Raw genomic sequence first — 13,724 nt, forward strand, 5'->3', positions numbered from 1 at the left:
TTATCTGTTTTATTCATTGCACAATGAATATTTGAATATTACCAGGTGAATAAATTATTTTTTGGAAGGCTTAGGATTCATTATATACAACAAAAATTCTTCAATCTATATGCCTTCCCAGAGGTCAAATGTATTTATGTTGCCTTTCACCCAACCAATTTGGTGGATGATATATCGTTCTGAAAATAAGACATCCCCCAGAACTGCAAGAGTAAACTTTAAAAGAATCAAAATAAAATGGGTGTTTACATTAGTTTGTTTTCTTTATTGTGCTTTTCTGTGTTCTAAATTTTCTGCAGTGAAAATGTATTATTTTGTAATCAGACAAAAATAATCAGTACTATTTTTAAAGAATGTAATGGATGAGATCACTTGCAAACATAAGACCGAGGACATTTTGAGAACATTAAAGTCCAATCAATGTTTTGGAGTTAATACCAGAGAGAAAAACACTGGACTGTGAAAATAACTTGAAGAGCTGAAGCCTAATCAGTCTGCCTGAAGACAAACAAACAGACAATAAACAAACACTTCTCAAAGGGGAGATTGATGGCAGCAACCCTAGGAAAAATCGGCCTCTTGAAGAACATGAATTTATAGTGTTTGTTTAGCACTGTCCTTGGAAGTATGACACCCTTGCTGTGCACTGAATTGTGTCCCCCCGCCAAATTCATAAGTTGAAGCCATAACCCCCCAATGTGATGGCATTTGGAGATGGGGACTTTGAGAGGTAATTAGATTGGATAAGATCATGAGGGTAGAGCCCTCATGGTGGGATTAGTGACTTTATAAGAAGAGACACCAGAGAGCTTGCACACTCTCTTCCATCCCCATTTTTTCACCCCACCATGTGAGGACCCAGCGAGAAGGAGGTTATTAGCATGCTACGAAGAGAGCCGTCATTAGAGCCTGATCATGCTGGCAACTTTCACATTTGACTTCCAGCCTCCAGAACTGTGAGAAAATAAATACCTGTTGTTTAAGCCACTCAGTCTATGGTATTTTGTTGTAGTAGCCCAAGCAGACTAAGATAGACTAAGCAGACTAACATCTAAACTGTTATGTGGCAGGTAGTTTTCTGACACTGGAAGAGAATCTCCTCACTGACTCAGTTAATAAAAATTTACTAAACGCCCACTGTGCTCCATGCCCTGTGCAAACTGCTGAGGATTCAGAGATGACCAAGATAAGGTTCCCACCCCTCAGGGGTTAATTTAATAGGAGACAAACATATAAACAAACTGAAAAAAGGACTATAAGTACTATGACAGAAGTATGTATAGGGTACATACACCGTTCTTTCAGCCACCCGGAGGTTAGAGTAATGGTTTCTATCTGTGGTTGGGTGGGTGGAGTAAGTTTGGTTGGCTTAACACTCTGTATCAAGTTAACTCCGAGTTCACCAGCCAAGTCAAGAGCTGTGACTTACAATGTGGTGACAAACCTGAGACTCCATGGTGAGCCCTGCAGAGACCAATACTGGACAGAGAGCCATAGAGATTTGGGTGTAAGGTAGAGGTAGGAAGTAGCTGCATGCTCTGCAAATGGCATAGGCTATGGCAGTGGCTTACTGTGCTCTTCAACTGTTTCTACATTCTGTAAATTTCCATTTCTAATTCTTCTTTGGGGCCTTGAATATTTATAACAACATCTCATTTACTTATACTAACTGTATTTTGTATTAGTTAAAAAGTATTCAAAGCCTGTTACATGGAGAAGAGCTACTGGTGAACATGGGAACCAGCACTAACTGCAGCACCCTTGGGTCTCACATGCCTTTTGCTAGGTCCTAATCATCCCCCATGTCCTAACGCTAGTCCTCCTTTCTCTGGAGGCTGTGTCTAAACTGCACGTCCCCCTGGATTGATAAGGCGCTCCTGCTATGAGCTCCCTGGCACCCCTCTACTTCCTGCATCATGGCACGTATCATACTGTTTTGCAATCTCTTGTTTAATGGTTGCTCTCCTCTATCAGACTGTCAGCTCCTTAAAGATGGAAACAATATTAGTCTTCATGATGTGCCTGGGTCACCAAAGGCTTCCAGTAAGTATCTGTTGGATGAATCTAGTTTCAGAGCTTGTGAAAGTAGCGGACCAGGTGAGCATTAAGTTTATGGTGCTACCACCAAGGTGCACCTGGCCAAGGAAGTTCATCCATCTGAACTTTGGTATACATTAATCCAGTCCAAATTGAGAACACAAACACTAAGGGAATACAGTCCCAGAAAGTAACCAGAGTCAGGCTGACATGAAAATGAAGATTCTATGGCTTCGCAGTATGTTAGCTTAATAAAAATTAAGCTAGTTTTTGAACAAAGATGGATGTCATGGTGGAAGGGGCTGGAAGAGTAGTCTAATGATAAGATTATTTCAATATGAGATGTTAGTCTAACAACTAAATGAAGGGTATATGTACCCTATTCGCACTTCTGTCAGAGCACTTATATCCCTTTTTACAGTTTGTTCATATGTTTGTCTGCTATTAAATCAGACCCTTAGGTAGTCTAATGACATGTTTATTTAAACATGATTATTCTAACAACTAGGCAGGAGTTGACCTAGAGTCGAGGAACTTAATGGGTGACATACAAAAGCAGAGACGTTCTGTTGATTAAGTGGGATAAAATGTGACTTTTGCAGATAAGCCTTTCTTCTCATCTTCTCTACTAGCATGTTGCAATCCCTGAAATTTCTGCCACAGAAGTCACTCTTTCGGTTAAAGTTACTAACTTTAGATAGTCCTTGTTAACCTGCAAGAATATGCTATTAGGTGTTGGCAACACCCAACACAATGGTACTTCTGGCTCTCCAATCTGACCTTCCCATCTCCCAGGAATGTGAATGCTTAGTGAGAGACACTTTCTCAGCCTCCTCACAGCGGGGTGTGGGGGTGTGGTCTTCACTAACATTATGTAAGAGGAGAGATGTGTCCAACTCCACATCCCTTCCTTAAAAATAAATTGCTTGCCTTGGACTTTCTTTTTTCCTTCTTCCCGAGGATTAGAAAGGGGACAGACACCTTTAACCTTTGTCCTAAGCTAGGGCATGGCAGAGCCTCAAGACAGGACATGGGTCTCTAAGTAGACTGCATGAGCAGAGTAACCCTGTCAGCTGGTTTCATAAGAGGGAAATAAATTTCTCTATTTAAGTATTTCATTTTTTGTTTCCTCATTATAGCAGCTTACCTTACCCTGATTAATATGATATCCATGAGGCTGGTGTAGAGATTGATAGAAATTGATGAGGGATTGTGTTATGGTATTTTAAAAGAAGAAAAGAGGAGGGCTTCCCTGGTGGCGCAGTGGTTGAGAGTCTGCCTGCCGATGCAGGGGACACGGGTTCGTGACCCGGTCCGGGAAGATCCCACATGCTGCGGAGCTGCTGGGCCCGTGAGCCATGGCCGCTAAGCCTGCACATCCGGAGCCTGTGCTCCACAACAGGAGAGGCCACAACAGTGAGAGGCCCGCGTACTGGAAAAAAAAAAAAAGAATAAAAGAAAAGAGGAGCCCAAAACAATTCAAGGCATGAGAGGCTAGGTGACCATGAATCGTGAAACTGTGATGGTAATAGTAAGTCAGAGCAAGCTGTTGGCTAGCAGAACAGGACACTGAAATTAAATTGTGGTAGTACATTCAAGTGTATATGTCCCTGTAAAAACTAAGATATAATGATGAATAAGTGTGTGGAAAAAAAAAAAGAAGGTAGAGCTCATGTTGGAGATGTAGAACATTACCCCCATCCCCCCCATATGGAAAGGGTAATGGTTAAAATGCTGTTTAAAGAAATAGCCACACTCGATTCTAGTACATTTTAAGCTTAAACATTACATATGTCAATATCCATATGGATAAAAGTAGCCTCTGCTAGTTGATAAAAGTAGCCTCCAAAAGCAGCTTTCTGATGCCTATATTCAGCATTCTCTCTTTTCACCTCTAAACCTGTATAGAAGTCTCTCCTTGATCTTCTTCATCTTTATTTTGATGTTCAGCTTTCTGGAGAAGTCTGGGGCCTAGCAAACCAATAAGTAGACTTCCAATTGGGGCTGTGATGAGGATGGCCAAAAATGCCACTGTCAACACATCCATTCCATATCCTTCTAACTGTTTCTCTCCATGTGATCTTGCTGTGTCCAAAGCCACAGATCCTATTGCAGCCTGTAAAAGTTTAAAGGTAAGGTTGGAAGCATGATAAGACAAGCACATAGAAAAAAAGGTTAATTATTTTATCATTTGCAAAAACAAATTTCTTGTTCTTTTGCTCAACTGACAAAGTTCTATTAGTCTTCTTTCAAAGTGTACTACAGTTGATTTTAATGATTTAAAAGCTCTGCTTGCCCTTGCACAGGGAAAGAATGATGATTCATATATACCTATTTGCATAAGGTAAACTTACAAAAATATCAGGCAAATATATTTCAGAACACAAGGCAAATACAGACTTAGGATATTAATTAACTATAACAAGATTCTATATACTAAATTCCTCCTGAGTAAAGTTGAAAGTTACTGAAGGGTTATCTCATTCTTTTGTCTTTAGGAATTTGGAATTAAGAAAGGACAAGATGAAAAAATGCAGTGATACTTACTGGAAGATGATGAAATTTTACATGAAAAAACATAAGAATATTGCTGTACAGCCTAAGCTAATTGTTAAACATCAAGAAACTTGAAAGTGGCAGGTACCTTTGAAACTTGAAGTTAACCTTATTAGGAATTTGATTAACTCTTTGCCTTAGGAGTTGGTGAAATGTTTTGTTTAAAATTTATCTACTGGGAAGTATTATGAAAACTCTTAGAGACAAAATGCAATATTATCAGTGCACATGGGGAAAATACATTAATCAATCTTGTTATCCTCTTATTGGCACAGAACATAGCAATGAAACAAGAGAAAATATCAGTGTGGATGAGACACAATGGCAGAGACTACTAATTGCCCACAAATATCTGAATTCCTCTTTTCCCTTCTATAATAGAACTCCTGAGTTTAGCTGGTCACATTGCTGTCCAAATACAGACTTTTTTTCCAGTCTTCTTTGCAACTAGTTGAAGCTATGTATCTAAGTTCTGGCCATTAAGTGGTGAGCAGAAGTGATAAACCCTTCTTGTAACTGTTCCTTGAAAAGAAATGGACACTTGTACCTTATTCTTTCCCCCTTCCCATTGGATGACAAACAGTGAAAGTTGGACTCATGGATGAAAGGCATACGCTGAGGACAGCAGTTACCCTGCCAGCTCTGGAATTCCCATGCTGCACTGCTGGTTAGAGAGAAATAAAAATCTATCTCATTTAGTCCTCGTGTTTGAGGGCTCTTTGCTATTTCAGATCACCTCGTGCCATAACTAATTCAACATTTCATGAATTCTCAGCAAGAACTGCACACATTATGAGGTATATTTCTGTTTCAGCTCTCTGTCATTGTGTATATGTGTATGTGTGTGTACGTTTGGGGGTTTGTATGTTTGCTAAGTTGTCATTTAAAATCTATTTCTGGGACTTCCCTGGTGGCCTAGTGGTTAAGAATCCGTCTTGCAACTCAGGGGACGCCAGTTTGATCTCTGGTAGGGGAACTAAGATCCCACATGCCGCGGGGCAACTAAGCCCGCGCACCACAACTAGAGAGAAGCCTGCGAGCCACAACTAGGGAGAAGCCCACGCATGGCAACAAGGAGCCCGCGTTCCACAATGAAAGATCTCATGTGCTGCAACTAAGACCTGACACAGCCAAAAAATAAATAAATAAATATTAAAAAAAATATACATATATATATATATTTCTTATAGTAGGTCATAGACAAAAAGTTTAAAGAACACTAATATGGAAAAAATATATAAGAAAGTCTTGTTTCTTGTGCAGTGGCAAAAGAAGAAAAAAATTGTATACAATACTTGCTTTGAAAACATGCATTACTCAAGACATCCTAGATAATTTTAAAATTTGTTTTCATAGCAGGAAAGTGCCGTCTTTCAGATTTTGATGTTAGAAACAAATCTTTCATACTAAAGCTACTAGAGCGATTATTTTGATGTTTACCTACTAAAGTTACTGAAAGTAGAGTGGAGGCTGGAGAACTGTGAGGGAGAAACTGTTCTACTTACTGTGCTCTATTAACCTCACAGCATTCTTAGCCACTATGCCTCAGACACCTTTGAAAGTCTGATGGAAAGAAAAACTTCTCTGGAATAATGCCCCAATCCCATAGCCACACAAAATCTGGCATATAGTTACGCACACTTCACCCCTCAAGGCTTCCTAAATTAAGAACAACTAATTTTCATTTCATGAAACAGAAATTTACACATTTAAATAATTGCAAGATAATCAAGGATGAAACAGTTCAATCTTATTTGTTGTAATTAGTTGGAGAATACACAATACAATCAGGGATATATTACATTTGCAACAAATGATGATCTATACAGTTCTAATTTAATGAGCAATTATAGGTATGCTACCAAATACCTGGTCAACCCTTTCGAGTACCTATTGGTTACTGCTTTGTTTATTAGAGTGCACAAATTTTGGGTCATGTGATTGAGACATCTGTCAGGAGGTTCAGGTGGTTTGAAAATTTAATATCAACCAATAATCTAGGAAATAAAGCATTTTCTGAGTTATTTCTCAATAAATCTTTCTCTATTAAAGACTGTGGTCAAGCATAACTGATCATCAATCATATAGACATTGAAGTATTTCCAAATACTAAGATGGGCTATGCTATTTCTGTTTCACTCTCTTCTTAGAAGATATTGAAATGAATAGAGTTAATAACTATCTCTTTGGGTTATTTTAGAGAGCTCTGACTGACAAAAATTCCAACTCTTCCCTCCTGCTACTTACTACTGCTTTCTAGTAGTGTAGGGATTTATTGGATTTTGAGTTGCACCCTGGTGATCTAAGGAAATTTAATGAGCTGTCATATTTAATGAATCAATATACCCAAAATAAAACTTTTAAAGAGTAAATTAGTATAAAATCTTATCATAAATCAAACTTCAATTACTTATTTTCACCAAATTTGAACAAGCCCTCTTATTAAAAATTTCAAGGTATCATATAGAAATAGGAATTAAAATCCATCATTACCTGGACTGTGGCCTTTGGAAGCCATGCAAAAGAAATAAATATCTTTTCCTTAAAGTTAAAACCAGCAAAACACACCATCAGATATGTAGCCAAAATTCGTATCACTACTGCAGTGCCCAGGGTGGCAACACAAAGGCCTGTAAGAAATACTCAATTTTTAGACATAATAAAATACTGGGGGAAAAATTGAATCACATGGTTACTGATTCAGAACTCTTTCAACAGAAGTCTAAAAACATTCACAAAATTAAAAAGACAAAAATGGCTAGGCATAATTTATCAAAACATCAATATTAAGGATCAATCAGATCACTTGTTTAAAAGAAGGTATTTCCCCTTGATTTTTTTTTTTTAGTAAAATGCAAAAGATTTATTTGCTCTGAGAGAAACCAGAATATTCCCTTAAACTGAAATCAGAAATTAAACATATTTTAATTTCTACAAAGGAGATTTGAATGTTCTTTTAAGCTTTATAGCAAGAAACACACTTTCTTCCATGCATTTATTTAACAAGGATTTATTCAATAACTATGCATGGCAGGGTCTGGACTAGGTACTAGTATCCAAAAATGTATAATGTACAGACTCTGCCTCTATGAACTTCAAAGACAGAGGAAGACAGAAACATAAAAAACTATTAATATACTCTAAGGTAAGTACAGTATAAACATACTGGTAAGAGGGCATAGAAGAGGAAAAAATTATTATTTTCATCAAAGTGGTTGAGAATTCTTTACAGAGAGTATAAGACCAGAGGCGATATTCAAAATATTTATGAGCCATTATGGAGGCAATCAGCCAATCAGAACAGAGCTCGCTGGGCAGTGACCAATCAGAACAGACAGTGGCAGTCTACGGCTGTTTCATCATACTGGTGTGCACACTGACAGCCCATTAGACCCGGTTTTCAGATACAGCTACTGCATTCAGTCAGCATTTAGAATCCTTTGCTGGTAAAGGTAAGTTCATCCTGAAGTGCAAAGTAAAGGATTGTGACTTGGCCGCTGCAGGCTACTGGAATCTGAGAAAGGCACAGCTAAAGTGACTGCTAAGTTATAGGGTGATTTTTTTTAAAGTAACATTTGTTGAGTATTTACTCTGTGCCAGGTTCTGTACTAAGCTTTAAGTGCATTACTTTACTTAATCCTTACAACCTGTGGGGTAATTCCTGTCATTTTACAGTTGAAAAAAGTGAAGTTCAAAAAGGCTACACAACTTTGTCAAGTTCAAAAGGCTGGGTAAAAGGGATAGACACCGCAGGAGGCTCTACTGTAAATCTGCAATATCTTTTTTTACCGAGAAGTTTTGTGGCTTTTTGTTGGAGGATATTTTTCCCAGGTTGGTAGATTTTCGAAAATATTTGTTGCTGAAGTACAAGATACAAAAGAGATGATCCCATTCCCAGGAGGGGACATTGAAGGTTTGGGGAGAAGATGAAGAGGAGGTTTTAGACACACTGAGTTTTAAGTTTTGTGGGATTTACAAGTGGTGATGTCCAATCAGCCACTGGATTTATAGATTTAGAGATAAGGATTTTGGAATTACATAGTTTATAATCAAAGTCACTGAGTGTAGATGAGCTCAAGGAAGTGATAAAGGAGCGAGAAGCATAGAAGGTTTTGGAAAGAACTTTGAGGAGGAGCAGCACTTAAGCCATACATACTGCAAAGACTCAAAAGGCACTGGAAAATATGAAATTTCAGACTTCAATGTGAAAGTGTTTTAAAGAGGCCAGTAGTATCAAATGCTGCTGAGAGATCAAGTACAATAAAGACTGGTAAGTATTCAGTGAATTTAATAATATAACCTTGGTAAGAGCAGGATTAGTTGTGTGATGGGGCAGAAGCTAAACTGAAATGTACTAAGGAAGGGAATGAGAACTGAAATGGAAAAGGGGAATATAGACACCCTTTTGGAAAAGTTTGAAAAGAGCAATAGATAGAGTGGTAGGTGAGGGGGGAAGTGAAATGGAGGAATGATATATACATATATATATTTCATAAATATATGTGTATTTATTTAAATTTTGATTGTGATAAAATACACATAAAAATTACCACCTTAATCATTTAAAAATGTGCAGTTCAGTAAGCATTAAGTTAAACATTTACATTTTTGTGCAAAAAATATCCAGAACATTTTCATCTTGTAAAACGGAAACTCTGTACCTATTAGACAACAAATCCCCATCTCCCATCTCCCAAAACCACTGGCAACCATCATTCTACTCTCTATTTCTATGAATTTGACTCATATAAGTAGAATCACACAGTAGCTGTCTTTTTTTTTTTTTTGGACCTTGTTAATTTTCTCTATTGTTTTCTACTTTGTTGATTTCTTTTTTTTTTTTTTATTGAAGTAGAGCTGATTTACAATGCTGTGCCAATCTTGGCTATACAGCAAAGTCACTCAGTTATACACATACAGACATTCTTTTTTTAATATTCTTTTCCATTATGGTTTATCACAGGATAACGAATATAGTTCCCTGTGCTATACAGTAGGACCTTGCTGTTTATCTATTCTATTTGCAATAGTTTGCATCTGCCAACCCCAAAGTCCCAGTCCCTCCCTCCCCCTTGGCAACCACAAGTCTGTTCTCTATGTATGAGTCTATTTTTGTTTTGCAGATAGGTTCATTTGTGCCATATTTTAGATTCCACATAGCAGTTGTCTTTCTATGATTGGCTTATTTTACTTAGTGTAATGTCTTCCAGGTTCATCCATGTTATAGCATGTATCAGAATGGAAGGATATTATTTTAAGATAGAGATTAAAGTCTGTTTAACTTCTGAAGAGAAGAACACTGTGACAAGGATATTTGAGGATGTATAAGAAAAAGGGAAGAATCTATGTGTAAGATCCAGAAAGAGGTGGCAGGGGATGGGATCCCTAGTATGGACGGAAGAATATTGTGATGCAAGGAAAGGAGGAAATAATGAGTATATGTGTGTAAATTAATTTTTAAATGAAGTGCTATGAATTAAGAGAGTTTTAACATAATGGCTTTCAAATGTGTGAATGAATAAAAGAATGAATGAACAAGCATTTTTATTCTATGGGTACATATTATAGAACTCACTAGTTATCTTTAAAATTCTGGCTCTTGATCAGGGTAAGGCTAGATGAACATTTTTATCCTTGGAAAAACATTTTAAGGCCTGCATTTTATTGATGGCAGTCAGCAGTGTCACTTTTCTCTACAAGGAACAATATTTAAAGGTATAAAATTTACTGTCTTAGATTGACAAACATTATTTTCTAACGAACTGCTCTAAAAGACTTAGCTCGTTACTTTTTTATATATTTGTGACAGTGGGAACCACAGAACACATACCTACTAAAGATATTTCAACTGAATATAAGAAGAGTTGATTTTAGCAAAATTCTTACCTACAGTTTCTGGTCTGAGAGCTGTAATGGATACCTCTGCTCCAATCAGTCCAAAAAGAAGGGGCTGAAAGATGAACCAGGCAACTGCTATAACCTTTTCAACATCTGCCTAAAAGAAACACACACACACCCAAACACAGACTTTCATTATATGAATTTAGAAGTTCTAAGAATTTTACTAATTTGAAATTTGAGCCAATTTGACCTGAGATAGGCTTTACCTCTGTAGCATCTATAAATAAGAAGTTAGCTAGAAGAGAGCAAAAAATTGCGCAAAGATATTTCTAACACAATTAAGATATATGAGGTACTTTAGTGTTGGTTTACAAGTAAACGTTAATTATAAAGAGTTTTACAAAGTAATCTTAGGACTTCTGCTTCTGAATACACAATCTGTGTGTGTATTATAATGAATAATATTATATTAATTATATTATTATTACATTATTGTATAGTTTAAAATTTTGTTAATTTTCATTCAACAATATGATTTAAAGACCTTATATCAGTGCATATATCTAGATATTCACCTCATAATTGCTGCATAGTAATCTGTGGTATGGAAGTACCATAGTTTATTCAATCACTTCTTTATCAATAGGCCTTTAAGTTGTTTCCAATTTTTTCTTTATAAAAAAATACTGTTTGTGGATATCTCAAATCATGCACAAAGATAAAATCCAGGTATAACAAAGTGCTCTGCCAGTTATTAATTTATTGTCCTTTGGCTCCATATCTGCCTTTCCTTGTTTCTCTGCAGAAAATGGAGCTGGGCCTTTTAAGCATTTCACCTTTGCCAGCTGGTACCATATTAAATATTGTCAGTAGAAGGTGCTGAAATATATTGCAAGAGAAGGAACTCTTCCTGGTTTCTGTGGCTCTTCCCAGCAAGATCTTCCAGCACAAGGCTCCTGCAGTCCAGGTGGCTTTTCCAGTGCCAGGCTCTTGCAGTGCATGGTGCCAGCAGCTTTCCCCAGCCTACACCTGGGGTGGTTTCGTAGCCACCTCCCTTGGGCCATATACCTCCCCATGCACCCTAGAGGGTGGATTTCCTATGTTTGGAGAGTAGATTTCTAGTAAATTTTGTAGGTAGGGCACCACGGTGATTTCTGTGTCACCCAGTGAACCAAGGCTCTAACAAGGTCTGGATTCTCAGCCCTGGGGGAGGGAGTAGTGAGGTGAGGAGGAGAGGTGGAAGGGTGTGCTTTATCTCAGCCCTAGGAGTTTATAGCTGTTGTTCCTATATTATTTAGGGGTCTCTTTACATCTTACAAGCCAATCCCTTCTTAACTGATCCCCAGGATGGTTAATAATAAACTTCCCTATTCCAGTTACTATGTGATTTCTCTTTCCTTAGAAGACCCTATTTGATATAAGCATAACTTTATAAAACATAATGCAAACATCCTAGGAAAAGACTGACACAATTGACCATGCAAAACTAAAATGTCTGTGGCAAAATAAACCATAACAAAGACAGTGACAAACCAGGAGAAAATAACTGTACTATGTGTAACAGAATAAGGAACAATGTCCAATCCATAAGAAAAAGATAGAGACCCTAGTAGAAAAATGGGCAATGCATATGCACAACTAATTGTACAAGAAGAAACACAAATGGCCAAAAACCCTGAGACACTAAAACTCAGTAATCAGAGAAACACAAATTAAAATGATATACCATATTTTGGGGGGAGGGGGTAATCACACTGAAAAAAACACTAAAAAAGTTTTAACAATGTAAAGTATTTGTAAGATTGTAAGCAAACTGAATGATTGGTAGGAGAGCAAACTGACAACGCTTTTTGGGAGGGCAATTTAGCAGTACCCAGTACAGTACCTAAGAATTTACATTTAACAGATTTTTTCAATCAACATTAAGAATCTTTATTTTGCGGGACTTCCCTGGTGGCACAGGGTTAAGAATCTGCCTGCCAATGCAGGGGACATGGGTTCGAGCTCTGGTCCGGGAAGATCCCACATGCTGCAGAGCAACTAAGCCCGTGTACCACTACTGAGCCCATGAGCCACAACTACTGAGCCCGTGTGCCACAACTACTGAAGCCCACGTGGCTAGAGCCCATGCTCCACGACAAGAGAAGCCACCGCAGTGAGAAGCCTTCACACCGCAACGAAGAGTAGCCCCAGCTCGCTGCAACTAGAGAATAGCCTGCACACAGCGACAAAGACCCAACACAGCCAATAAATAAATAAATACATAAATAAATAAAATGTTTTTAATCTGTATTTTTGGACCACATTTTTACTCTTACAATTACATGTTCTTAAGGATATGCACTTCCATATATGTATGGAACTCTGACAAAGGAGGATTACATTGTTTCTCTGTTTTCTTCAGTTATTATTTCTGATATGTTCATTAGGGTGAAGATTCTATTTCCTCTTAGCTTATAAAGACAGCATCTGTGAGGGGATTCGTTGATTTATTTATATAATTCTATTCCTCTATCATGAAAAAACAGTTATGTTTCTACATCATAAGGAATCAGATGATGAATGAGGTTCAAATTCTGCCACCCACTAACTGCAAGCCACTTGCCCATAGCACCTCATTTTTCTCATCTGTAAAATGAGAGGTTTCTATTAGAAAACATCCAAGATCCTTTATCATTTAATGACAATGACTAGTTCTGCCCCAACAGGTCCAGTTGCCACCCTTGCACGTATCTTTAAATTTTACTTTTGAATTTAATTTTTAGAGTATATCATAGCTAAAACTAGGACTTTGGTACCCACAGTTGTAAAGAACAAAATTCAACTATATTAACTTTAGGTTACTTAGCCTTTTGTTGCCAGGACTAATTGTTTAAGGAAGGTCCTCAAAGATATTTCACGTATTCAGAACTCCAATGAGAGCAGAAGTCCTAAAGAGTTTTCTCTATCAAATTATTTTTACTTCTAAACTGTAAACTAAAGCCATGATTTGTATTTTGACTGTAACGTTTTAGACTAATTGAACATCAGATATAGGCTTACATATTATATAATTTAAGAAAGGGAGAAGAGTCACAATGTATCTTCTTGTGGCTTTTTCATAACTTCAAAAACAAACTGAATTTGTTTATAAAGAAAATGGAGCCATAGAATAAGCTAAGTATAACAGATGAGCCAAGGGGAATGAAGACTGTGTTGTCCATTGAAAGTTAAGGCCACTTTATACATCTCTATGCATCAATGGTAAGAATCTTCAAAAATATAAATCACTTTCAAGGATGGACAAAAAG

General features: G+C 37.3%; 1 protein-coding gene across 6 annotated transcripts in view; it reads right to left on the reverse strand.

Moving 5' to 3' along the window:
* Positions 1 to 3,793: 3,793 nt before the first annotated feature.
* SLC9B2 (solute carrier family 9 member B2) overlaps positions 3,794 to 13,724 on the reverse strand; it is a 47,835-nt gene continuing 37,904 nt past the window's right edge. For 5 of the 6 annotated variants that reach the window (XM_081240599.1, XM_081240595.1, XM_081240597.1 and 2 more), the window contains exons 11-13: positions 10,480 to 10,588; positions 7,087 to 7,223; positions 3,794 to 4,153 (exon numbers count right to left, since the gene is read on the reverse strand). In XM_081240599.1, coding sequence (XP_081096725.1) covers positions 3,932 to 4,153; positions 7,087 to 7,223; positions 10,480 to 10,588 — 468 coding nt within the window. In that variant the 3' untranslated portion in view covers positions 3,794 to 3,931. The remainder of the gene's footprint in view (positions 4,154 to 7,086; positions 7,224 to 10,479; positions 10,589 to 13,724) is intronic. The other variant, XM_081240600.1, reaches the window with a different exon arrangement.

Source organism: Mesoplodon bidens (genome assembly GCF_964165515.1).
Source record: "Mesoplodon bidens genome assembly, chromosome: 1".
Classification (NCBI taxonomy): domain Eukaryota; kingdom Metazoa; phylum Chordata; class Mammalia; order Artiodactyla; family Ziphiidae; genus Mesoplodon; species Mesoplodon bidens.